Source organism: Myotis yumanensis, unplaced genomic scaffold, assembly GCF_028538775.1.
Source record: "Myotis yumanensis isolate MYYU_CA2020_CCGP unplaced genomic scaffold, mMyoYum1.0.hap1 SCAF_10, whole genome shotgun sequence".
NCBI lineage: Eukaryota > Metazoa > Chordata > Mammalia > Chiroptera > Vespertilionidae > Myotis > Myotis yumanensis.
Genome location: NW_027223761.1, coordinates 36,846,265 through 36,872,617, shown reverse-complemented (window position 1 = coordinate 36,872,617; position 26,353 = coordinate 36,846,265). Strand labels below are relative to the sequence as shown.

Sequence of the window (26,353 nt, the reverse complement as noted above, 5' to 3'; positions counted from 1 at the left end):
GAAGCAATCCCAAAGATTGGTAGGAACACAAGTATAATTTGACATAATTGTAAATTACAGAAAGGCTATGACATTCTCCTGTGGTATATTTCGTGATTTAATGGAACTTTTATACATAGTGCAGACTTGATTTCAGGGACTGTTAAGTCTAAAAAAGGCTTGATTGCATATCTGGAAAGAAATTCTCTACATTCCTCCCCAAAGACTGCATAGCCTTTATGGAATCTTTTGAACAGAGGGGGATCTCTGCATAAGATCTTCACCTGGAAGGAGTTTCCAGATGCTGGTCCGACCAGAGCACAGGTTGAGGGTAACAGTCCTTATCGCTCTCCACAGGCTCCATTTTAGAGACGGTGCACTGAGAATCAAAACGCACCCCTTCGCCTCCAGGCAGCCCTGTCAGCTCCAGGGACACGGGAGGCCATGCGACTCTCACTAGTGAAGGTGCAGAGGGGCTGGGGGGTTGGCTAGGGGTCCCCCTCCCCTGGCATTGCTGAAGCCAAGCTATGACACTAGGATGTGTGGGCTTCAACGGCAGTAGCTAAGAACCTAACAACAGGCAACAGGCTTCCCGACAGGTCAGTGAGGTCCATCTCGCGCTTGCCCACTGTGGGTTCCAGGTGTGCGTGGGCCCGTCCACCTGCCTGTTTCGGGGCCCCTCCCCTGTTGCTGCCGTCTATGAGGAAGAATCATGCCTTCTTTAGAACCCTGTGCATGGCGGGCACAGGGAAGGTGTGCAATCCCATTTGTCGAATAAATGAGTGCCCTCAGCTGTGCGTGGATGCTTTAAGCTGCCGGCTGAAGGTAATGTGTATTCTGGGAGTGCTCACAGGCTCCATATGTGCATATAACATGCAACACACTGACAATCTCAGGGTCTCCCAGCGTGGGTTTATGAGCAGAAGATATTTGAGCATTAAAAAGCAGAGTTTGCCCGGCTGGTGTTGCTCAGTGGTTGAGCATCGATCTATGAACCAGATCACAGGTTCAATTCCTGGTCGGGGCACATACCCGGGGTAGGGCTGGATCCCCAGTGTGGGGTGTGTGGGGGGCAGCCAATCAATGATTCTCATCATTGATGTTTCTATCTCTCCCTCCCTCTCCCTTCCTCTCTGAAATCAATACAAAAAAGATATTTAAAAAAAAGCAGAGTCTATTGCTCTTAATGCTCTGGGCTCAGCTGTCACTGTCTCCGCCAGCATACGCCAGGCAGAGCCACTCGGGAGCTTGCCTCGGAAGGCCCCTGCCCTCGCTCAGGGACACGCTGATGTCAGGAGAGCACTGTACATGAGGGATGCCCCATCTGGACACAGGCGCACGGCAGCTAGGCAGCCGAGAGCGATTTCTGTAGGCTGTGAGCATTACCTGGTGTTTTGTTACATCCAGCACGAACCAGCGGGGCTTCCAACCTTTCAGCAAAGCCCCTCTTTTGTAAAGTGTTCCTTCAAAGGACCTAGAAGAAATGACAACAGGGCAGTTCATTTTGATTTTTCATTAAAAAAATTTTGTAAAGGGATGTCTGCAGATTTTGTTTGTTAAATTTCTATTTTTCTCAATTGATCCCTAAAAAAGAAAAAACAAACAAACCAATCAGAGTTCTCCCTAGAATGTTTCTATCGGACCTTTGGGGAAGACTGCCACTTTCTGCTGGAATTACCAAACTGGTGGGGCTTGGCGCTCTCGGTGGCCACCTTGGGTGCCATGCTGGGACTAACGCATCCCCGGAGCCAGCAGAGCTGGCCAGGGGACAGAAGCCTCCCAGTTTACGCGAGTCAATTCCTGTCTGTGTGAGTTAGCAGGAACTGGGTTTCTGTTTGCCCCTGAAGAAGTGCTGACTACCACAGAATCCCTTAGGAGATCTGGCGGACAGGAGGGAACAAGAATCAGGACTCAACCAGATAACTACTAGCTCTTGGCATATTCTAGTTGTAATTTTGATCTTTCCTCTTCAAAGAACCATCTAACACATTGAAAACAGAAACAAAGACTCAAAGCAAAATCAGTCTACAGAAGGCCGTGCAGACTGGCCCAGGCTGTTAAAGGGCCGAGCGTGGCAGGGGCAGGTGGGGAGAGCCCCGCAGCCTGCCCGTCGCGTCACCTGTTCTCGTCGTTCTTGGACGTGTACTGGCTGTACAGCGTGGCGGCTCTGCGGTCCACGCCATTGGACGGGGAGATGCTGGCGCTCTGCTCCTCTGCCACGCTGTCTGGGAGGTGCAGCAGGGACCTCTTCTGATAGGGAGGGAGGTTGGTGGACACCATCCCTGGGGAGCCTGGAGGGTGTCTCTGCGGCTGAAACAGGAAGAACAGGAGGAGGGAAGCTTTAGCAGACTTTAAGCTGCTCATCCGGTAATTTCCTTCCTAAAAATTTATCTCAAGGGAAAAAACGTAACCAGTAAGCAAAATGTGCATAAAAAGATGTTTATCCTGGAGTTGTTTATAATAATAAAAGACTGGAAACAAGCTGAATGCTTATCATTAGGGGACTGTTTAAAACATTTCCGTACAGTGGAATTCTAGACAGCCATTAAAATCGATGCCTCTGGTTCATTATACAGTGACAAATGGGAGGACATGTGTGCCACATGTTACATAAAAACAAGAAAGCAGGCTTTAAAGTAGTATGTGTAATAAATCCCTTCTACATGCGCACTTAGAATAAAACAAGTTTGACAGCATTGTTGTTTATTTCTAGGTTATAAACTATGGATGATTTTTATCTTCTATTTCATAACTTTCTGTGTATTATCTTATTTAAAAGAATAAATATATCACACTTCCATAATCAGAAAGAAAAAGACAAAAAACTGTATTTTTCCTGAGAAAAGAAGTTAGGCGTCACCCACCTGTGGCCTGAGAACAGCTCCTGACCTGCCATTTGAAGGCAAGATCAGTGCCCGAGTCACTCCGGCTTTCTTCTGCCCTCCTCTCTCCGTGACCCACTGTGACTTCTGACCTGCTGACCTCCCTGCTCCCCAAAGTGCTCCCCAGAACACTGTCCCAGCTTCCCGGGTATTGCCCCGCAGCCAATCTGACCTGGGTTTGCCTGGTGGCCGCACCAAGTGGCAGCTGTGTGATCCCTGTGCCTGTCCTCATGTCTGAGGTGGACCCACGCCCTCACTGTGCGCATGGTGCCCAGCACAGGCCCTTGCCCATGTTACGTGCTTGATAAAAGTTTCTTACGTCAGAAACAGGAAATGGGGCATAAGAAACAGAAAACGGAGTATTTGGTTTTAAAGTATTTTGATAAATGTTTCTTAATTCAGAAACAGAAAACGTGTGTGTGTGTGTGTGTGTGTTTGTGAACAACAGAAAACAACATCTTTTGTCTTTTTAAAATACTTTATTTTCCCTATTATTCCTCTGGAGCAAACCTGGTCTTGGCATCCTCTCCTCCCTCATGTGGTAGAAGATCAGCTGAAACCACAGAGGCTCTGAGATAGAAGAGAACCAGTAATTTCCCATGGATGAGGCCCTGAAACATCAGTGTTATGTCACTGTGGTGAGGTGAGGCACTCAGGAAGTATTTGGGGATTTGGAACTTTCTGCCCTGGAATCCCAGGGCACCACCCTCCCTTTGCCCCATCCTTTGGCTATCAGCCCCCCTGGGTCACCTGTCAGCGGCCCCACCTGACCAGCACCCTCACAAAGCTCAGCAGTAGCTCCTCAGGGGGCTGTGCCAACTCACGCGGTCTGCTCTGGGCTCTTCTTTGAGGTCCACGGCTACCCTTTCCCACAGCTGCTGCCACTTCTCGGGGGTTTGGTTCAATTTGTGCTCCAATCTTTCAATTTCCTGCAAAGTAATTAAAGGAGTTTTCGGACAGATCAGTATTTCATCGGAGCCACGTCTCTGCACTGGCGCAGATGAACGGTGGGGGGGGGGGGGGGGGGGGGGGGGAGCACGGGCAGCTAACGGGAGTGGTAAACACGGCCTCGGCCTCCCGAGCCAGGAACAGCGTGGAGCTCCAGCTGATGGGAGGCACGAGGCAAGGGTGATTTATGAGGATCTGTAACCAGGACGGTTTATACAGAACTGCTTCAATACGGAGAGAAATATGTATCCCAAACACCCTGGCCAGCCCACTGGAAATCTAATGGCCACAGCAAAAGGTCAAGCAGTGGGCCAGTGTCCAAACCCTAATAGCTGAGGTAGATGGGAAGTCTGTCCTTGACAGAGGAACCCCTCAACTCTGATGATTGAAACCAGATGTGGAAAGAACAAGTCAAGAAATTCCTCAGGAGCAGTTTCCTGCGGCCGGGGGAGCTGGCGGTCAGCACAGCACCGCTCCAGCGCTCTCCCCAGGCACGCTCCTGGTCGGGACCGGGACCGACCGAGGCTCTTCAGCAGCTGCCTGGCCCCCCTCGCTCCTCGGGGCTGCTGCTCTCACCAGCGTGGCTACTGCCAGGATGGTTTCTCTCCAGAATATTCCTAGTGGGAGACACTGGCAGTACTCCCACCAGGCCATCAGCTGCCCACTCTGGTGACCAGAGGAAGCGGAGCACCCACAGAAGCCATAACCCAGGCCTGACTCAGGCTGCCTGGGCAGCTAAACCAGCTGGGAAGCTGCAAATTGTTGCATTTGCTTGACCGCTTCCTCGAAATACTGGAAAACTCAGCCTGGTCCCCCACTGCTGCTGGGGAGCAAGTCTGGTTCCTCCTCCCCCTGGAGCTACCGTGACCAGAGTGGGGAGAGCTGCACCCAGAAGTCTGTGAGCCAGTCCGTCTTAACCAGCTGGGTTCCCCAGGCCTCCTTGACTCCGCGGAGCCCCAGGTGTGTGACTACACTCTACACACTGCTGACTTACACTGAAGAGGCTGGTCAGAGCGTCGGGCTGCGTGCAGCTGATGTCATCATAGCACGGCCACACTGTCCTCCTCTGGCTCTGTGGCCCAGCACCCCTGGCCAGGTTACAGTCCTCAGGGGGGAACTGCTTGGGGGTCAGCATCATCCAGTCATATGACGGGCCCGTGGAGAGGGTCTCCTCGATGTAGTAATCCCACTTCTTGAGGCTGGAGACATTCACGTTGGGCTTCAGGGCCTGTTTAAAGAAAATTGTGAAATGTAGTTTCATCTTGACCCCAAGCTTACTTGCAGGCCAGCCCCTAGAATTTGCAGGGTCTCGGGCAAGAGTATGAATAGAGGTTCAAATATCACATATCTAAGTGTTTAAATGGACACATCAAAACAATTGGTTACATAAAATATATTCTATCCTCCTACTCCGAGAAAGATAACTCCGTAATGACCTGGAAGGCCAGCTCAAATCTGGGGCTCCTGGAATTCTACACCGGAAAGTGTGGCCCTGAGGAGCTGGTCCCAGCCCAGCCCTCGGCCTGACCCCCTGCTCCTCCCACCCATCTCTCTCCTATAGTCTGAGGGCCTTATATGAACGTGTGTGTATACCCCAGCCCAGCAGCTAAAATCTGTCCACTTTCTGCCAAAACACTTTGTCGTAGCTGCCCTTTGGGCCTAGGGCGACAAGCACTGGTTTGGGAGACAGACTCAGAGAAGTGGGCTGGCGAGTAACTGGAATTTGGGTCAGAAATTTTTAGGCACCAGAGGGTGGTTTAGATGAAGGAGGGGCATCTAAGCATGTACTCTTGGTTTCTCATATCCCTCATCCCATGAGGAAGGGGCACTGGAGAAAGGCCAGCTGGGGTCCTAATGCACGGGGCCAGGGCAGGGGCCTCCGTGCCCCTCAGTGAGGTGCTACTGCTCATCAAACCAGCCTGTCCCACCTCAGAGCCTCGTTCACAGAGGTGTGCATGGCAGAGTGTGGCTGCCCTGGGAATCACCTTCCTGGACCGGCTCCAAACACCTCTGCTTCCCACGGGGTCCCCCACAACTTTGGCACAGATGGACTTAGAGAACTCTTCCCCAAGTATTTTAGATTTTTCAGTTTAGATGACCTGTTGAGGTTTCTTTCTTCCTGGGGAAAGCTGACTTGCTTTGATGTTCCTGAAGTTATCCCTTCCAGATTTTGGGGGCCAGATCCCAATTTTTTGTGGTCAAGAATTTGGAGAACAGTCTCCATACCATCATAACCCCAACCCATAGTCTATCAAACTTTTGAATAGCTTCTGGTCCGACACCTAATCAGACATTTATAAAAAGCCTAAACAGCAGTGTACACTCAAAGTAAGGAAAACTTTGACATAAAATATTCAGAAAATGAAACATGAATGCTTTTTACCTCAATTTCCACTGGTGAATATAAATAATTAAAGAAAACGGGACTCCTCTTGTGCATTCTGTCAACACACTCCCAAATACAAAGTCCTTTTTTGGCGTGCTTATCTCCTTTATCATCAAATAAAGTTCCTGTAAGTCCAAAGACATTCAACAAAACTCAAATCAGCAGTTTGCCTAAAAGCATGATGTGTGTAGCCGACGAAAACTGGAATATTTCTTATGGCTCCACAGACAGCAATGTATGTGCAGAAACCTTAGGAAATAACTGCAAAGCTAAAGATAGGAATGAACTTCACAGTCACAGGGACACAGATCCAAATGGAAGGGAAGCAGCTGACAAGGCTTCCAGCATTTCCAGGACATCATGGCTCTCTTCCAATCTACATTCTGCATCTGCATTCTACATTCCTCACCTACACCGAGGCCCCAGAGGCGAGCCAGGAAACATGCTACACATTCTTGCAGAAAAAATGGAAGGACTTAGAGTTGATCTGATGAAACTCAGTTAAAATAATTTTGTTTCTTTTTTAAGTCATTGGATGTCTATTATGAAGCCATTTCCAGTGTTTTCTTGTTTAGTAGTTTATATACACTGCAAATCATGGTCATGGAGATCTGGATGACAGAGGGTGTGGTCTGGACTCTGGGTGACTTAAAAACAAAAGCTGAACTTAGGGGGGGGCCTTTCAGGGGTTTTCTGACATTATTTTTGTACTTTCCAAAAGTCAGTCTCTTACATGACCCCACTTCGTTTTATTTTTATTTTCTATTTTTAAAAAAATATATTTTTTATTGATTTCAGAGAGGAAGGGAAAGGAGAGACAGAAACATCAATGATGAAAGAGAATCACTGATTGGCTGCCTCCTGCATGCCCCTTACTGGGGTTTGAGCCCACAACCCAGGCATGTGCCCTGACCAAGAATCGAACCGTGACCTTCTGGTTCATAGGTCGATACTCAACCACTGAGCCACGCAGGCTGGGCCCCACTTCGTTTTTAATTGAGAGGAATATGTGTTGGGGTGAGGCAGGAGGTTTTTTTTTTAAAGGCCAGGACGGGTGCCTCTCTTGCTTTGAATTGAATGACTCAGTCAAAAATCAATAAGGATTTTACCAGTTTATCATAAAAGAATGTCTTAAGTCCACGGCTGCACAAAATCCCATGAAGGCCCCCTAAGACTAATTAATGTTTTCTTCTCTATCTTTGAACTGCAGAGCCCAGTACAGTAGTTCTCAACGTTGGCCACATGTTAATAACACCAAGGGCTTTAATCTCTGAGGACGGGGCCCAGAGGTTAGTTGTTTTAAAAGTTCTCCAAGTAATTCCAGCGTCCAATGTAACCAGCTCTATTTAATGCCTTCTCAACACATGGGTGCTTAAGAAATTAAGGTTTCTGATTAAGATGTGTGGGATGGCAATTCTATAAGTCAACAAAGGTCTGGAAGTACTAACAGGTGGGAATGGTCTCACCAGTGCTGTCTCGCTTACCAAAACTATGAAGTATCTTACTAGACAATTTTCCTAATCCTTACTCAAGGATATCTTTTTATTGATTTTAGACAGAGAAGGGGGAAGGAGAGAGAGAAACAGCAATGTGAGAGAGAAACATCAATCAGTTGCCTCCCATATGCACGCCAACCTGGTTATGTGCCCTTACTGGTGTACGGGATGACGCTCCAACCAACTGAGCCACATCGGCCAGGGTTATTAGACGATTTTAATAGCATGCATTGGAAAGCAATGTTTCCTGTTTCATACTTTAAATTGAGAACATCAGTAAATAGTTTCAGTCACTAAAAGAGTCCTTGTTATGAATATATAGGTACATATAATATTCTGAAAATTGCTGATTTTTAAAAATTTGCCTGTCTTCTCAGTCATGTGTATCCTCCCCTTCCCTCTCCCTACAACAACAAAAGAATGTAAAATCCCCTTGGAAAATGTTTTCACAGGAGCTGACTGAGTTTCAGCATTTACTTCTTACAACTAGTAATGCTGTGAAAAATTATAACAAATAATGATGGTATGTCTAAAATTTATTGAGTGCTTACTATGTGCTAGCAATTGTGCTAAGAAATTTACAAATATTTCCTACTGTGCTCACCATGGCTCAAAGGGCCATTTTGATGAGGAAACGGAAAAAACTCAGAGAAGTACTTAACTCGTCCAAAGAACTCAGCTGCTGCTGGAATGTAACCCAGGTCTGTTTCTGTCAGAGCCCATGGCATTTTTTTAAAAAAAAAAATTTCTTTATTGATTTCAGAGAGGAAGGGAGAGGGAGAGAGAGATAGAAACATCAATGATGAGAGAGAATCATTGATTGGCTGCCTCCTGCTCCCCACTGGGGATCCACCCTGCAACCCAAGCATGTGCCTTTGACCAGAATCGAACCCGGGACGCTTCAGTCCATAGGCCGATGCTCTATCCCAGCGGTGGGCAAACTTTTTGACTGGAGGGCCACAATGGGTTCTTAAACTGGACCGGAGGGCCAGAACAAAAGCATGGATGGAGTGTTTGTGTGAACTAATATAAATTCAAAGTAAACATCATTACATAAAAGGGTACGGTCTTTTTTTTTTTTTTTTAGTTTTATTCATTTCAAACGGGCCGGATCCGGCCCGCGGGCCGTAGTTTGCCCACGGCTGCTCTATCCATTAAGCCAGACCAGCTAGGGCGAGCCCACAGCATTTACTGCTACTCAAATGCCTCCAAGGGCAGTGCCTTTCCTACCAGAGTGTGCCAGGAGTGGAAAAACAGTCAAATGTTTCTCCTCAAACAGGGATGCCACTTTGAGATACTAAAGTAGTAAGCAGATTTCACTTTTCAGAGGTGCTTCAGGGATGACCACTTGCAGGGCCTCAGGACTAACACACACATCATCTCAGAATCTGGGCCCGTGTTCACATCCACTCTGCTCCCCTAGTTCAGGCCGAAACCCCACAATGGCCTTGCCATACCTGAGGCAGTTATGTTAGTAGAGGTTTTAATAATAAACACACAAGTAACAAAAAAGATAAAACAAGAGCATGCAAACACATACCGTGCTCTAATCTTTCATAGTCTGAATCCAGGAGAAATGTTTTAAAGCGATTAGATACGTAGTGGAAAGCCAAGAACTTTAAGTAATAGAGGTTGAATTCAAACTCGGTTGGATACTGGTTGTGAACCTGAAACACACAAGGCAAAGAAAAGAGTAAGAATCAAACCAGACAAAACGTGGAGGCCGTGCCTCTGAGCACTGACCGAGGTGTGCAGGACACCGTGTCGCCACGTAACTGCATCCCCGCCATGAGTGAGGGTGGGAGGGAACCAGCCTTTCTGTACCTGCATGTCCCAGATGCCTTGCGAGGGCTTGTTATAACAATGTCATTTACTCTCCACACTGCTAACGTAATCTCACTTAATCTGCATAATAACACTGCAGGATCAGCAATTTTTTCTGACTTTGAGATATACAACACTGTGTAAGTTTATGGTGTACATGTGATAATTTGATATCCATGTCTCTTGTGAAATCATTACCACAGTAGGGTTATAGGTAGCAACTTTCAAGTATTATTACCTACTAGAGGCGCCTCAGCCTGGCCTGTGGGTTCGGGCCAAAACCAGCTCTCCAACATCCCTCTAGGGGACCTGGATTGCGAGAGGGCGCAGGCCAGGTCGATTGGGGCTGGGGAGGTTGGCCAGCTGGGGAGGGACTGTGGGAGGGTTCCAGGGCGTGTCTGGTCCATCTCGCTCAATCCCGACCGGCCAGACCCCAGCAGCAAGCTAACCTACCAGTCAGAGTGCCTGCCCCTTGGTGGTCAGTGCACATCATAGCGACTGGTCAACTGGTTGACTATCTGCCCCCTAGTGGTCAGTGCATGTCACAGCGAGTGGTTGAGCAGCCTTAGCATATCATTAGCATATTACACTTTGATTGGTTAAACGACCAACCAGCCGACTGGACAATTAGCATATTAGGCTTTTATTATACAGGATAGTCACCAACCATGCTGTGCACTGGGTCCTCAGAACTTCTTATAATTGTAAGTGTTTATCCCTTGACCCACATCTCCTCATGCCCCTCACCCCCCAGACCCTGGCAACTACCATTCTACCCTGTTTCTATGAGTCTGGCCTTTTCAGATTCCACATCCAAGTGAATTCATATAGTATTCATCTTTCTATGACTTATTTCATTTAGCATAATGCATTCAAGTTTTTGCAAATGGAAAAATTTCCCGATTTCCTCATGGCTGAATAGTACTTCTTTATCCATTCACCCATTGATGGGCACAGGTTGTCTCCATGTTTTGGCTATTGTGAAAAATGCTGCAGTGAACAGGGGAATGCTGATATCTCTTTGAGATTGTGATGGCATTCCCTCAAATATATACTCAGAAGTGGGACTGCTGTGTCATATGGTAGTTTTATTTTCAGTTATTTTGAGAAACCTCCATACTGTTTCCATAGTGGCTGTACCAATTTACATTCCCACTAACAGCAAATACAGGTTCCCTTTTCTCTGCATCCTCACCAACAATTTTTACCTCTTGTCATTTTGATAATAGCTATCCTAACAGGTATGGGGTGATATTTCATTGCGGTTTTGATTTGCATTTTCCTTATGACTAGTGATGTTGAGAACTTTTTCATGTACCTAGTGACCATTTGTATGTCTTCTTTGGAAAAATGTCTATTCAGTTCCTCTGAATAGAGACTGAGGATGAGCAAGATTAAGCAGTTTATCCAACATCATTTAGCAGGAACCGGTGAGCCCAAATTTGAACTCTGGCTTGTTTGACTCCAAAATCTGTGCCCCATTAACTACCTTACACCATGCAAGGCACTTGACAGATAGAAATGAACATGAGTTATGGTTCTTGCTTTCCAGGCATGTGTGGTGAATTAGACTCCTATCTAATAATAGATAAACATGGTAATTGACCGTACCTTCGCTATGCCTCCCATAGGCTAATCAGCACGATATGCAAATTAACCACCAACAAAGATGGCAGCTAATTTGCATACTGCAGGCAGGGCGGGTCAGCGCCATCCCGCCTGCCCCACCTCCATCCAGGCCTGCTATTTGCCACCCAGGGTGATGGGGCGGGACAGCGCCATCCCGCCTGCCCTGCTGCCATCCGGGCCTGCTATCTGTGACCCGGGGCGGCGGGCGTCCCATGTGCGACCCGACCCAGGGTGGCGGGGTGGGACAGCATGGCTCCTCTGTCACCCCAGCTTCCTCATCACAGCTCCCTTAGGGGCCTAAGCCTTTAGTCGGACATCCCTCGAGGGCCCTCTGGCTTCCAGAAGGATGTCTGACTGCAAGCTTAGGCCTGATCCCCGGGGGAGTGGGCCTAAGTCGACAGGTGGACATCCCCCAAGGGGTCCTGGACTGCAAATGGGTGCAGGCCGGGCTGAGGGACCCCCCCCCCCCCCACCCTGAGTGCACAAATTTTTGTGCACCAGCCTCTAGTCTATAATAAAAGCATAATATGCTAATTAGACCAGACATCCTTCTGGATGTCCCTTCAGAGACCTTCTGGATGAAGCCGGGGCTGTGAGGGAAGCTGGAGCCGGCAGCTGGGGGAAGGAAGGCCTACTCTTGCACGAATTTCATGCATTGAGCCTCTAGTGTAATATAACAAGAAAAGTTGTACTTACATAAGTTTGGTGGTGAAAGGAATGAGGAGAGGTCATTTAGGGAGATAGCAAGGGAGGTTTTCTGGACAAAAGAAATATGTGCCTGCCTGAAGGCAATGTAGAAGGAGCCATACAGAGAGAACAAATTATGGTTCTTTCTCGTCAGAAAGAACTGATAACTAAGAGAATAAGGCCCTGGGAAAACAAGAATGAACAAGGCTGAGGGCCCAGAAATAGGGAACAGTCTTAGAGATGAGAAGGGACAGAGGAGTAGATAAAATAGAAAGATATGTTCACATGCCAAGGGAAGGCAGAGGAGCTCATGCCTTTTAACCCTACATTTTCATCAGCAGATAGGCAGTGAGATCACTGGACACAGCCATAAAGATAAGGGAATGCCACGGGAGGGAGGGAGTGAGGCTGAGCCGGGACCAGTCCCCGGGCCCCAGCATACTTGAGGAGGCTTCATGCAGACTCTGTGGAACCATCTTCTGTTGGCAGAAGGTAGGCTGATGACCTTGTGGCACTCTCCAACCCCCACAGCAAGCTCACCTCTGCATTCTTCAATCTCTCGGGACTGGTTAGAGAATTTTGTTTGCTTGAGATAAGTTCCAATCATAGTTGTCCTTGCTTAAAAGCTGTTTTAAATGAACACTGCTGGCAGGCTGTCCAAGAGCCAGCTTTTCTCTCCATGTTTAACTTGGCAACGTGGACCCATACTTGTCAGCCAAAGTGAGCAGGCATGTGGATAATATGCCAATTGTCCAATAGATCAATGGGAATTTAAAGTCATAATCTGATATCACTGATTTATCAATTGGGTAGAAACCTAGTTTTCTATGATGATTAAAAGTTTTTCCTTTCTCCAACACTTCTTATTGGCTTTTTAATTGAACTAAAATTTTAGCTCAAAGCAATACAAAATAATTTTAGGAAGACTTAAGAGAGTTGTATTCTTACGCAAAGGAGCTGTGCTCCTGCCTGAGCCACGCCCTTCCTGTTGCATCAGGCTCCATGGACAGGAGAGCTTGGAACAGCTGTGACAAGGCTCTGAAGGGCTAGGGAGTGCGCCATATGCCAGGTTTTTCAGAACTATAAGCATATGTATTACGTATAAATTTCCTCGTCAGTGAAAACAAAAGGAATAAACATGGGTTTCCTGTGATTATGTTATATGAGCAACGAATTATAAAGCTTAAGCATACTTGAAGAGTTTATACGCATAATTAAATAAAACAAGTTAATCTAATACATATTTAATGATCAATATTATTTTGCAGCATAAAAATAAGTTCATGTAAAATGGTTATTATAATTAGTAATACTTTCTTCTAGTTCTAAAATGAAAAATACAACTTAAAAAAACCAGCTCTCTTTCCTTTCTTTGTTAGCCCGCTATGTCTTTGGTTCAAATATCAACCATGTCCTCTAGTGCCACAATCCTCTTTCAGACACTTGTCCCTATGGATACAAATGCACACCAGAAGACACGGGCCCTGGGTGTGGCTTCCACTAGGCCGTTCTCAGGGGTTCCCGGCTCCTTTCTGAAGCATCGTGCAGACCTACAGTCTGACCTGTCATTTAGTGCTATGGCTCCTGGCTCCTGGGTCAGAATCAATAGCACCACTCCAAGGGACCAGAGTGTGCATGATGGAGAGGGGGTGGCAGGACAGAAGGAGACAGCCTAGGAGGATGGAACTTGGTTCCCTACCATCTGAGAGTCTCAGGGAAGAGAAACCTGTAACGTGCTTCGGCAGGGTGAGCTCCAAGAACAACTGTGCCCCAACAGCGCTTGAATTAAACTCAGGAGTCACAGGCCAGGCCCCGGGCTCACTGTGTCCAGGGAAGAAGAGTCAGAGCTACAGTATTTCCACGGACCCCGTCCACAACAGGCCCTAAAAGCTCTTAAACACTTTTATTAAACAAAGCCCCAGAAAAACAACACATTTCCCTCATGACCATTCACCACAGAAACCGCTTGCCTCATACACATCTGTATTTTTCCTGGATTATCCTGATATTTAATACCCCGAGGAATATAATTTTGAAGACCCACTTCTGATGTAAAGTAGCATGGAAATGATAGTGAGCATGACCTTAAGTTGAACTTACAGGCATTTCAGGGAGATCACATGCTGGGACTAGAAGCAAAACTCCTCTACAAGTGGAAAAATGCTTTCACAGCCCATTGTACTGAGTGACTGGCCTCACACAGATCTTGAACTTGGGAGCACTAGTGTGTGTGTGTCTGCATCTGTGTGCCACACTGACACCTGTAGTTACTAATGCTTTGAGCGGAAATACAATCTGCCCCCAAACTGGGGTCAATTATCAGGTCTATTGGAAGAGGAAGCAAAGATGCCGAGCAATTTGTTGTTTTTTTGTTTGCTTGTTTGTTTTTTTACTTTTTAGCAACAGTTTAAGCAACACAAATGCAAAAATTTCTCAATGAAAAATTGGATTGACCTGAACTCTCGGTTGATTAATACTTAGATACCACATTTGGAATCTGACATTAAGAAACGCAAGGAATTTTCTGAAATGTCTTTCTACCACAATAATAAAGACCTAATTGCATTCATAAGACAAAATACGGTGCTTAGATTTCCAGTAAGAAAGAAAAATGCCACTTCCTCCATTAGTCATCAATCCCAGGGACTCATTGCTTTCCTTTCCTCCTTTAAATGGAACACTAGACTCTTCTACTGTACACACCACAGTGGGCTCCCACAGGCACAGTCCTCATGCGCCATGAGGAGCTATAATCAACATACAACAAACTGCACATATTTAAAGTGTACAATTTGATAAGTTTTGACATATCTATACACCTTTGAAACCATCACCATAATCAAGATAATGAACCTTTCTGCCTCCTCCTGCACATTTCTCCCTAAGCAACCACTGATTTGCTTTTATTTTATATAAATGGAATCATAAGTATGTACTTCATTTTTCTGCCTTTCTCCACTAGCACAATTATTTGAGATATATGCATGTTATCAGTAGTTAATTCCTTTTTATGGTTAAGTAGTACTCCATTGTATGGATATTACTACAATTTGTTTATTCATTCTCCTGTAGACAGACATTGGGTTGCTTCTAGATTTTTGGTTATCCTATATAATAAAAAGCTAATATGCAAATTGTCCCCACAGGCGGGAGTTCGACCGACCGGGAATTAGATGTGAACTGACCACCAGGGGGTGGCAGTGGCAGGCAGCCGGGGGAAGGGAGGTCCCGGCCAGCAGCTGCTAGGGACCCTACCTGTGCACAGATTTTGTACACTGGGCCTCTAGTTACATATAAAGCTGCTATAAAGAGTTATGCACAAGTCTTTGTAGGGCATAAGCTTTCATTTCTCTTGCATAACCATCTAGTAATGAAATGCGGAGTCATATAGAAACATGTATGTTTAGCTTTTTAAGAAATGACCGAAGAGTTTTCCAAAATGGTTTTACAACTGTATATTCCCATCAGCAGTGTTGGGAGTTCCAGTTCCTCCACATCCTTGTCCACATTTGAGGTAGTCAGTCTAAAAATGTCAGCCATTAAAACAGGTATGTAGTGGAATCTCATTGTGATTTTAATTTGCATTTCATAATGACGCATGATGTCAAGTATCTTTTCATTTGCTTATTTGCCAGCTGTGTATCTTTGGTGAAATACAAATGTTTTGCCCATAAGAAAAATAGGTTGTTTGTTTTCTTAAGTTTCGCATATACCATTTACAAATATTTCCTTCCACTCTGATTTTTCTTTCCACTTTCTTAAGTGATTTTTGAAGTTTTTAATTTTGAAAAAGTCTAATTTATCAATCTATTCTTTTATGAATCATGCTTTTGGTGTTGAATCTAAGATATCCTTGCCTAACCCAAGGTCACAAAGATTTCTTTCTACGTTTTCCTTTAAAAGTTTTATAGTATTAGGCCTTATATTTAGGTCTATGATCCCTTTTGAATTAACTTTTATATTGGTACTATGAGTGGATTTTTTTTGGCATCTGGAAATCCAACTGGCATCATATGTTGGAAAGTCTATCCTTACTCTACGGATTGCTTTTGCATCTTCATAAAAAACCAATTTTCCATATATCACATATGTGTGGGACTATAGACTGTATTCTATTTCATTGATTTATTTGTCTAACTTTACATCAATTATTACAGTCTTGATTACTATAGGTTTAGAGTAAGCCGTGAAATCAAATAGTGCTATTCCTTCAATTTTCTTCTTTTTCAAAGTTGGTTTAGAATATTCTAGATCCTTTGCATTGCCATATGGATTTTAGAGTTAGCTTGTCAATTTCTACAAAACAGCATCCTGGGCGTTTGATTGTGACTTCATTGAATCTTATTTGGAGAGAGTGGCATTTTAACAATATTAAGTCTTCTGACCCATGAACAAGAGGTATCTCCTGATTCATTTAAGTCTTTACTTTCAGTAATGTTTCCTAGTTTTCAGTGTCTAGGTCTTTAATAAATTTTGTTAGATTTCTTTCATGTTTTTATGGTGCTACTATAAATGGTAATGATTTTTAAATCTCAATATTCCAATGGTTAATTTTTATAGATTCCATAAATAATTATATTGTTTCTGAATAAGATAAGTTGTACTTCTTCCTTCCTAACGTGGATGTCTCTATTATTATTATTTTCTTGCCTTATTGCATGGCGAGGACTGTTAGTACAACATTGAGAAGTGGTGAAACAGACATCCATGTCTTGTTCCTGACCGTAGGGGTACAGTGTTTTGTCTATTAAGTATGATGTTAGCTGTAGGGTTTTAAAATAAATACTATCTATAGTTTGAGCAAGTTCCCTTCTATTCCTGGTATTCTGAGAATTTTTACAGGGAATAAATGTTATATTTTGTCAAATCCTTTTGTTGCATTTATTGAGATGACCATATGGTTTTTATTTTTAAATTTCTTAATATGGTGAATTACACCAATTGATTTCAAATGTGAAACCAATTATGCATTCCTGGAATAAATCCTGCTTAACCATGGTATATTATTTTTTAAATATATTGATGTAAATGGCTTTGATTTGCTAACTTTTTGTTTAGAAGATTTGAATCTATGATCATCAGGGATACTGGTGTACAGTGTTCTTTTACTGTCTTCTTCAGGCCAAGGTAACGCTGGGCTCACAGACTGAGTTGAATATATTCTCTTTGCATCAATTTTCTGGAAGAGTTTTTTTTTTGTTTTTGTTTTTTTATAGAATTGCTATTATTTCTTCCTTAAATACCTGGTAGAATTTACCAGTGAAATCACTTGGGCTTGAAGTTTTCAGCATGGAAATGTTTTAACTATAATTTAAATTTCCTTAATATGCCTATTCAAGTTATGTATTTTTTCTTGAGTGTGACAGTTTATGTTTTTCAAAGCATTTGTCCACTAATTGTTGATTCCTTTGGTACAAACTGTTCATAATATTCCCTTATGGACATTTTAATACCTATAGAATCTGTAGTGATGTCATTTTTCTCATTTCTAATACTGATAATTTGTGTCTTCTTTCTTTGATGAGTCTGGCTAGAGGTTTATCAATTTTATTAATCTTTTCAAGTTGGCACAGAGATTTTTGGGCCCTAAAGGCAAGTCTGCTTCAAATAAATTTAGCCTTATTATATTATGTAGAATGATAGGCATCTCAGCCAATAAATTCATTCTATATAAGCATTTCCCAAAATATGTTGATAAATAGAGTTAGGCCTATCTTAGGCATCATCTGAATTCTGTTGTTCAAAATAATTTTGTATGTATCTTTTTTTCCCCATTAAAAAAAACACTTCATTGTTGAGAGTATTATAGATGTCCTCCCACTCCCTCCCCCCCTCCCCCCATTGCTCCCCTCCACTCCAGGCCTTCACCACCCTATGGTCTGTATCCATGGATAATGCATATATGCATATAAGTTCTTTGGTTAATCTCTTCCCATCCCCCTCCCCACTTCCTTCTGAGAATTTTGTATGTATCTTGATGAAGATAAAAAAGAAACAGATTTAAAAGTCTAAGCTATGTGAAGCATTTTAGTTTTGTTTTCCATTATGGAGTGAAATCTGCCAATTTCACTTATTTATGAGAAGAGAATCTGAAATGGAATTTGGAGGAACATGAATTTATAGAGTCTTATTTTTTGCCATGGGCCATTCAGTACTTTGTAAAATTTAAAGGCCCATAAAAATAAACTATGACTCAAATACCAGAAAAGATCAACATTTTGGGAATAAAATATAATAAGTTAAAATTGGATTTGCTTTCAGGAACTACAAATATTAAGCTACAAAAGATCCTATAGAGAATGGTACACTTATGTAATACCCTTTGTAATACTTTAAGCGGAAAAAAAAAAAAAAAAAAGATCCTATAGAGAATGGTATCAATATTTTAGACACACCCTAGAAAAATAAGTAGCTAATATTAGTTTTTGTGTATTTTACAGATTAAGTTGAACAAACCTTAATTGTGTGCCTTGTACCGTGCTAATCACCTTACATAAGATTTTAAATCCGAAAAAAAAAAAAAAGATTTTAAATCCGTTATTCATATATATAAACCGAAGCAGAGAGGTTTAAAATTGTTAAAGATCAAAAATTAGTAAGTGAGACTGATTACAAATTCAGATTTACTTTATGGCTCATATAGTAAAAGCTTTAATGCAGACACAAAACTCTTGAGTATGCCATGAACCCATTAGCTGCAGCTATTTTGCCAATATTACTGGATACATTTTAAAGTTACCAACCTGTGTAAGGGCAGCTTAGCTCCTCACACATGTGCTCACAAGGGAAGCTCATATCTTCAAAGGTAAAATAGCTTTTGTCTTTGAAATGAGACCGATCATAGTGCTGGCATACAGTAACTGTGAGGAGAATCATTACAAAGCCAGACCACAATGAGTCAATTTACAACTTGAATAAACTTCAAAGGCAAAATTATAATTATTTGTTTTTCTCAAAGTGGTAAATAATAAAAAAGTTCTAAGATGTCCTCAAAGACTTATTCCAATGCTGAAATAAAGGAGCTGCTCTCTTATACTTCATGTTTTCATTAATATTACGCATATTTTCCCCCTTGGTGTTATATCTTTAAAAGAAATTTTAGGCAAAGATTTCATTTTTGTACTTTGGATGTATTTTCCTTTTGAATGTGGTTCAACTATTTTAAGAAAAGGAAGCAGCCTGTAATGATATCATTCGAGCTAAGCCAATTTCTTTTAGCAGTAACAAAAAAAATCTGCCAGATGTTGCTATTATGAAATAGTGATCTAGCATTTATAATTCATCGGACACCTGGATACACTGGCGTAAACAATGGCTTTTTATATGATGAGGCAGCTCTAATTTAAGATCAATGCTTCATCTGTTTTCTTTGTAACTCTTATTAGCACTAATGCACAAGTCTGGGCATATTTCCATGGACTGCCTTTTGGCCTTCGGCGTGTTAGAAATGGTGAACAGCAGTGAACATATTCCACCTGGGGAAGTTTCGCCTGCTGCTGCGTAATTTTGCACTTATTTTAAAAATGTTGTTGGGCTTGCCGCTGAGAGACTGAGGACAGCACTAATTTGAATTGTCTGGCAAAAGCCAGAGTCATGTAAAGCGCCAGTGTTCACTCGAAAGGCATTCAGAGACGGCAGTTTCTAATGCCCAGGCCTAGTGTGAAGGAGATGATGACACACTGCCTTATAATTAAGTCAGCGAGAGTCAGAAGCACTATTTGTTAACCGCAGTCTTCTACAGTCTCTAGTTTTTCAATGAATAAACAATTCCTTTTCAGCACAAAATAATTTGCTTTACCAAAGCTGATACCTATCATAGCCACCCACCCATGAAATCCTGCAATTAAGGTCAGATGCTCGCTCTGCCACGACTTGTCTGCACTCAGGTGATTACGTATGAGGTTCTAGGTCAAAGCAGGGTTCAGACTAATTTTTAACGAGGTACAGCCAGATCTGAAATCATACAAAAGGGGTCTTTAGACCCGGAACAACATTATTTTCTACAGTTTGTGAAGCATTCACTTAGAAATAACTGAGCTTTTATTAAAAATCAAACTGTTTTCAAAGTCAGAACTAACTGGTTTACATAGAACATTTGAATTTTAAGTCCTTATTTAAAATAAAGTTACTTTATTTAAAATAAATACACCTCAAGTTAGTTTATAGACTTTAACATGATGCAATTTTAGCATCTACTGTGATGTATTCTAAACATAATAGGAATGTAATTCAGTACTTTGTTTTAGTGTATGTTAAAATGTTAAGAGGTACTCACAGAGCACAGTTGACTTCCCAATATTCTCGATTACTCCTGTCCAGCCCACCCCCCTCCACCCCAACAATACACCACAGGCTTTACATCCCAAGCAATTATTATTATTATCCTTGAGACACAATGAATGATGTTCCATCTGCGAGGCAGGTATGTCTTACAGGAGAACCTCCCGTCTCTTACTGATGGTGAGTGGATTCTGTTGCTGACTGTGTTTAGCTATGTGGAAATCTACAAGTTGAACATGGACATTTAACACATTTAATAGTGTATTTAACTTAAGCCAAATCCAGCCATACAAACTCAGTCCCCTATATCTCTCCCTCAATTTAAGGGAAGGAATAAATTTTTTTAAAAAATTTATTTTACAGAGGGAGGAAGGGAAAGAGAGAGAAAAACATGGATGTGAGAGAGATACATCGATCGGGTTGCCTGCCATATGAGCCCTGACCGGGAATGGAACTTGCAACCTTTTGGTATATAGGACAATGCTCCAACCCACTGAACCACACCAGCCAGGGCAAGGAAAGGGATTTTTAAAAGGCAAAAAGCCCAAAAAGACGTGGAAAGAATTGGAGGAGAGATAGTAGCAGGCCAAGAAAATCCAGTAAATTTTTAAAAGATGAAAAATAGAAGAATAGCAGTTATGTGATAGAAAATGAGAAGCTATATTGGGATACCCCTATAGGATGAAATGATTTGAGAAGGTAACAGATTGCCTATAAACCCAGAAAGGCTCAGAACTCAGAGGCCCAAGTGCTGAGTAACATACAAAGGGGTGAAATGAGAGCGAAAAATGAGGACAGGTTCTAAGTCATAGAGGCGGTCGGAGACCTCATGCTATTACCTTCCTGCAAGCAAGAGATTGTTCTCTGGGAAAACCAAACTTGATAAGCTCTGGCCTTGGGAACACCAGACACACTGGGCAAGTGATCAGGCTTGAGAATAAAAAAGCTTGTCAGGTACAGATCTGCACACTTGCCTGAGACTTCCCTGCTCTGTTCCAGAAAGCAGGCAGGCAGGCTCGGAAGGACGCTGGGCGTCAGACACAACATCTTCTCTGGAGAAACTAAATAGCCGCCGTTCTCTTTTTCTGGACTCCAGCCTACCGACATGTTGGACTTACTAATTAAAAACACTTTGCAAGTTCATTGAAGTATAATTTTCATGTAATAAAATGTCCCAATTTTAAGCATTATAGGTTGATTAGTTTTGGTCATTGTGTACACACTGTACAGTCATGTAACCACCACCACAATCAGGACACGGATCAGTTACCTCATCTAAAACTTAGTTCATGCCTCTCCGTGGTCCATCCTGTCCCCTGACCACTGGTCCCAGCCAAACACTGATCTGTGTTCTATAACTGTGGTTTTGCCTTTTGCAGAATTTCCTACAAATGAAGTCATTCAGTGTGTTGTCTTTTTTACCCAGCTTTTTTTCCCCATAATTGAGATTTTATTGTTTGTTTTGAGGATCAGTACAGAGACATTTCAATTTGTAGACAATTCATAACATACGTACCAAAAATGTAGTCATGTAGTTGTGATTCTTTTCTAAAAAGATATTCCAGTGACTTTCCAGCTTAAAATTTGGAGGCTAATTTTCCTTAATAGAATATTAAGTACTAATATCTTCAAAGGTTGATACGCTGTTACATCAAAGTCCCACTCACTCAAAATTTAATATCATATGCTCTAACATAATCAAATTTTCAATCTTTCACAACACACTAACAAAGGTACTAGGAAAACTGGACTACCACACCAGAGATGTTACAGATGCACACAATTCTGACAGGGATAGCCAAGATCAGCAATGGTTTTCTTTAGGAAACAATGCTACCAAAAACATGGGAATAGAAGTAATTTAAAATGTTCAAGACATAGCAAATGCACAACTGACTCCAAATTGCCATTTAGTTTGCTTTGTATTAGAGGATATAAAAACTACCCTCATCTATGGAATGTTAAGCTGACTGACACCCAAGACAATCAAAGCCTCCCATATTCAATATCCCACTCTTTGCTGGTTGTACCAAAAAATAAACAACCAGCAAATGGTTTCACCTCTTAAAAAAAAAAAGCGTTTACACTAAAAAAAATGGGATGAGGTAGAATTCCCTCCTTCTTAAAAATGTTTCTAGAATTACTAAAAAACTTGCATTTACAAAATAGTTGATAAAACTATTCCTCTGGATTGTACAAGAAGGGAGACAGTGACCATGGATAAGACATGGTCTAAGATATTTCAGACTTGGCTTCTTCCTCTCCTGCTTCATCTGAGGCTGGACTCTCCTGGATTTTAATTTCTCCATTTTCCGTAGGTAGATCTTCTTTAGGTTCCTGGTCAGCCACTTCGGCCTGCTTTCCCTTTGCTCCCCTTTTCCCTTTTGCTTGCACTTTTTTGTCTGCAGATTTATTTTTTTTGCCACCTTTTTTGGCTTTGTTTCCACTTTTGCAGGAACAGGTTTGGCTGACAATCTTGCCGACTTCCTCTTGGGCTACTCCTTGGCAGAGCAGACCTTTCTCTTGGGTATCCTGGCCGTGGGGTGGCGTGTGCTGGGTGCCTGAGGGCCACGTGTGCCTAGTGGCTTCTCAAACCTGGGCTGCCTGGCTGCTGCCACTTCTTTTGCCGCCCAAGCTACTTGGACCCGTGATGGGGGCAGTGGGAGCTTTGCCTGGCTTTTTTCACAACCAAAATGATTTTAAGATTCACCATGTTTTTGTGTATATTATTATTTCACTCAGTTTGCTTGCTGAGTAGTATTCCTTTGTCTGAATACACCTGAATTTGTTCATCTGCTCACCAACTGAGGGGCAAGCTACCCCTTCCTAGTCACACCCATTCCCTTCCTTTCATTCTCTCTAAGCCCTGGAAACCATTTATTCTCTAGCTCCATATTCTTGTCATTTTGAAAATGTTATATAGAAATGGAATCATATAGTGTGTGACCATTTGAGATGGCTTTTTTCCCTTTCTCTTAACACAATGCTCTTGAGATCCATTCAAGTTGCTGCATGTATCAACAGGTCATTCCATCTTTATTGTTGAGGTGTATGCCATGGTATGGATGTAACAGTTTGCTTAGCCATTCACCTATTGCAGGACACTTTGTCCCCTTCCTGCCTCCAGTTTTTGGCTATTATAAATAAAACTTGTATAAACAAAACTTTTATATTTGAGGTGAGTTTCTTATAAGTAGCATGTAGTTAGGTCATAATATATTTAGACCATTTCCATTTAATTATTGCTATGTTAGGGCTTAAATCTGTCATTTTACTTTGTTTTCAGTCTGTTCTATTTTTTTCTATTTTTTTTTAGATTTTGTAATGTATTTTTATTATTTTTTAACCTGGTTACAAGTATAATACATCATGATACTAAAATCTTTGTTTTCTTTTTCCTGACTTCTGTGGATCACCTGAATACTTCCTAAAATTCCATTTTGATTTATCTATAGTATTTTGGGTGTACAGCTTAGTGGTTAGACAGTCATATACTTTACATATTTTCCCACCAATATTTCCAGTATCCAGCTTTATATAGCTTTCCAGGTATTATAGTCTATATCTTACCACACTTTACTGACATTTTACTGCTTTCAGTGAAGTGTAGAAACCTTACTTCCCTTTATGTTCTCCCATTTAAAATATAATGGTCTTGCCCTGGCCAGTGTGGTTCAATTGGTTGGATATCATCCTGTACACCAACAGGTGGTAGGTTTGGATTCCTGGTCTGGGCACATACCTAGATTGCGGGTTTTCCCCAGTTGGAATGCATGCAGGAGGCAACCAATCAGTTTTTCTTTCGCACATCAATGTTTTTTTTTCTCTCTCTCTCTCTCTTCCTCTCTCTAAAACAAAAAACAAAAACAATTGTCTTAACTATTTCTTCCAGGTATATTGAGAATCACATCAACCATCAAACAATTTAGAAAACTCAAGAGAAGAAAAGTCTACTGTATTTACCCATATTTTCCTTTCTGCTATCCCAAGATTCCTTCTCTTATCATTTATTTTCTTTTTAAATATATTTTTATTGATTTCAGAGAGGGAGAGGGAGAGAGAGATAGAAACATCAATGATGACAAGGAATCATTGATTGGCTGCCTCCTGCAACCCAGGCATGTGTCCCAACCGGGAATCCAACCGAGACCTCCTGGTTCATAGGTCGACACTCAACCACTGAGCCACGCTGGGCGGGCCTATCATTTATTTTCTGTTTGAAAAATTTTCTTTAGCCATTTAGAAATCTATAATGCATTTCAAATAAATTTTCGTGAATGATGTAAAGGTCATAGAGATATCCAGTTATTCCAAAAGATAGAAAGCCACTGCTAATGGGTATAGAGTTTCTTTTTGGGGTGATAAAATGTTCTAAAATTGATTGTGGTCATCGTACAAGTCTGAATAAAATACTAAAAACTTTAAAATTATATACTTTAAATAAAATTTAAATATTACACAGTGAATCAAAAAGCTAATTAAGTAATTAATAGAATAAAAAACCAAAAACATAACTGTACACCCAATTGGTCTCTTCAGAAGAACTGGTTCTAATTATTATTCCTGAAAACATTCCCACCTTTCCTTCTAAAACATGGCTGAAACCAATGTATTTCAAAGAGGCTCACTGTTCTGACAAATATGTTTGATATGCCAGAGCCCATTCATTGCTGTGGTGCAGATGAAGCAAAGCTGGAAATGTTAACCCTGTTTCCCTTGGCCAATTTAGCACTGGTGCCAATGCAAACCCAGTGCCATCTGATTCTCAAGCCCAATCCTGACCAAGGCCCCATTAGCAGTTTTATCTAATGTGCCTGAGATGAAGGTAGGAAGGAGTCTACAGCATTCACATCTCTCCAACCCAGATTCCCACTGGATTTTACTGGATTATATACCTGGTTTCTGCCTGGTCTCCTGGTTAGCCCTGAGTAGGCCACCTAGTAGAACCGAGTCAGTGTTCTCAACCTCTTAGGCTGGCTTGGCTGGGCCCTGATTCTTTCTCTAGGGGTTAGGCTGTACTTCTTATATTCCCAGGCATAAGCTCAAGCCCTCCCAAACTGGGAAGACTACAGGCTGGGTTTCAGGCCCTACCATTACCTACTCTAGGTCAAACCTTCTTGGAGAACAGGCCCACGTTTGCTTCTCTTCTTGGGAGACGATAATTTAGAGTCTGGACACTTCACATAGGGGGCCCAGCCAGCTCAGCTGTCTTAGTTTCAGAAACCAACTAGTTTTCTCCTCCACTGCCAGGAATCCACTGCTGAGACCTCAGGAAGTCTCAGGGCTGACTCCATCACTTATGGCAAGAAGGCACCTGGCACAGCTTTGCAAATGCTAGTTCTTTTCTTCCCTCATATCAAGTCAACTGAAGCATGCTCTACTCACCTGGTGCACACAGTCTAAGAACTGCAGGAAAACTGGGGTAAAACCACTACCCTGACAGTTGAGGGTCAAGCTGCTCCGCTGACTGAATTTATGACCAAAAGAGAGCCATTCTTTTTCAACCAACATCCGGAAGCCTTCAAGTGTTCTATAAAAGGGATCACTGAGTAACTGCACCAGGGATGTCACCTAAGGCACAAGCAGATGGACACTTATTATTTTCAGTCCTGAAAAAATCCTCTTGCTAAGACAAAGTACTTCCTTTTGATGATAGCTAACTCACCAACAAAGTTACCTGGGCACCAAACTTGTTCACTAACTGCTCCAGGACAGCCAATTAAATTAATCCCACAAACTTTCTAGTAAAAATTAAAAGTCAAATCCATTTTGTCTACATGTTTTCTTTCAGGGAATCCGGATTTTAATCCTTACCTGGCTAGTTTGCCGACTGTGACTTTCTTCTAGGTTAATTAATGAGGCCAGAGGATCAGTTCAAACCTACTTTTTGGCAGGCGTAGATTAATGTCTTACTATAGTTCACATTCAGACCTTTCCTTTTCACTCTGGAGTAAGTAAGGGAGGAGCTTAGAGGGAACCAGGCAAAGGACTGATAAAACCTGGGAAGGACGGCCCATGTCCCACACTGCAGGCCAAGGAGCGCCATGCGCATGCCTGCCTGGTGCACCCGTGGTGTGGCACCCGATGCCCGAGCCAGAGCTGCAGGCTATGTAAGGCCTGGAAGCCCACAGCACAGAGCTTTCTGATGGACACCAGGGGGTGTTTAACACGGGACTTTTTTTTGTTGATACAAATTAGTCACTAATCAAAAGGTTCACCTGCAGAATTTAAAAACTAATTGA

General features: G+C 42.6%; 1 protein-coding gene and 1 pseudogene across 5 annotated transcripts in view; both read right to left on the bottom strand.

Annotated features, from left to right (window-relative positions):
* The window catches only part of SBF2 (SET binding factor 2), a 341,532-nt gene that overhangs the window by 5,366 nt on the left and 309,813 nt on the right, over positions 1-26,353 (bottom strand). For 3 of the 5 annotated variants that reach the window (XM_070425317.1, XM_070425313.1, XM_070425314.1), the window contains 7 exons: positions 25,497-25,682; positions 9,232-9,358; positions 6,193-6,320; positions 4,804-5,037; positions 3,686-3,790; positions 2,099-2,289; positions 1,366-1,453 (listed from right to left, as the gene is read on the bottom strand). In XM_070425317.1, coding sequence (XP_070281418.1) covers positions 1,366-1,453; positions 2,099-2,289; positions 3,686-3,790; positions 4,804-5,037; positions 6,193-6,320; positions 9,232-9,358; positions 25,497-25,682 — 1,059 coding nt within the window. Of the gene's footprint in view, positions 1-1,365; positions 1,454-2,098; positions 2,290-2,759; positions 3,432-3,685; positions 3,791-4,803; positions 5,038-6,192; positions 6,321-9,231; positions 9,359-25,496; positions 25,683-26,353 lie in introns of those variants that run through there. The other 2 variants (XM_070425315.1, XM_070425316.1) reach the window with 2 other exon arrangements.
* Positions 20,714-22,804, bottom strand: LOC139017611 (non-histone chromosomal protein HMG-14 pseudogene; annotated as a pseudogene).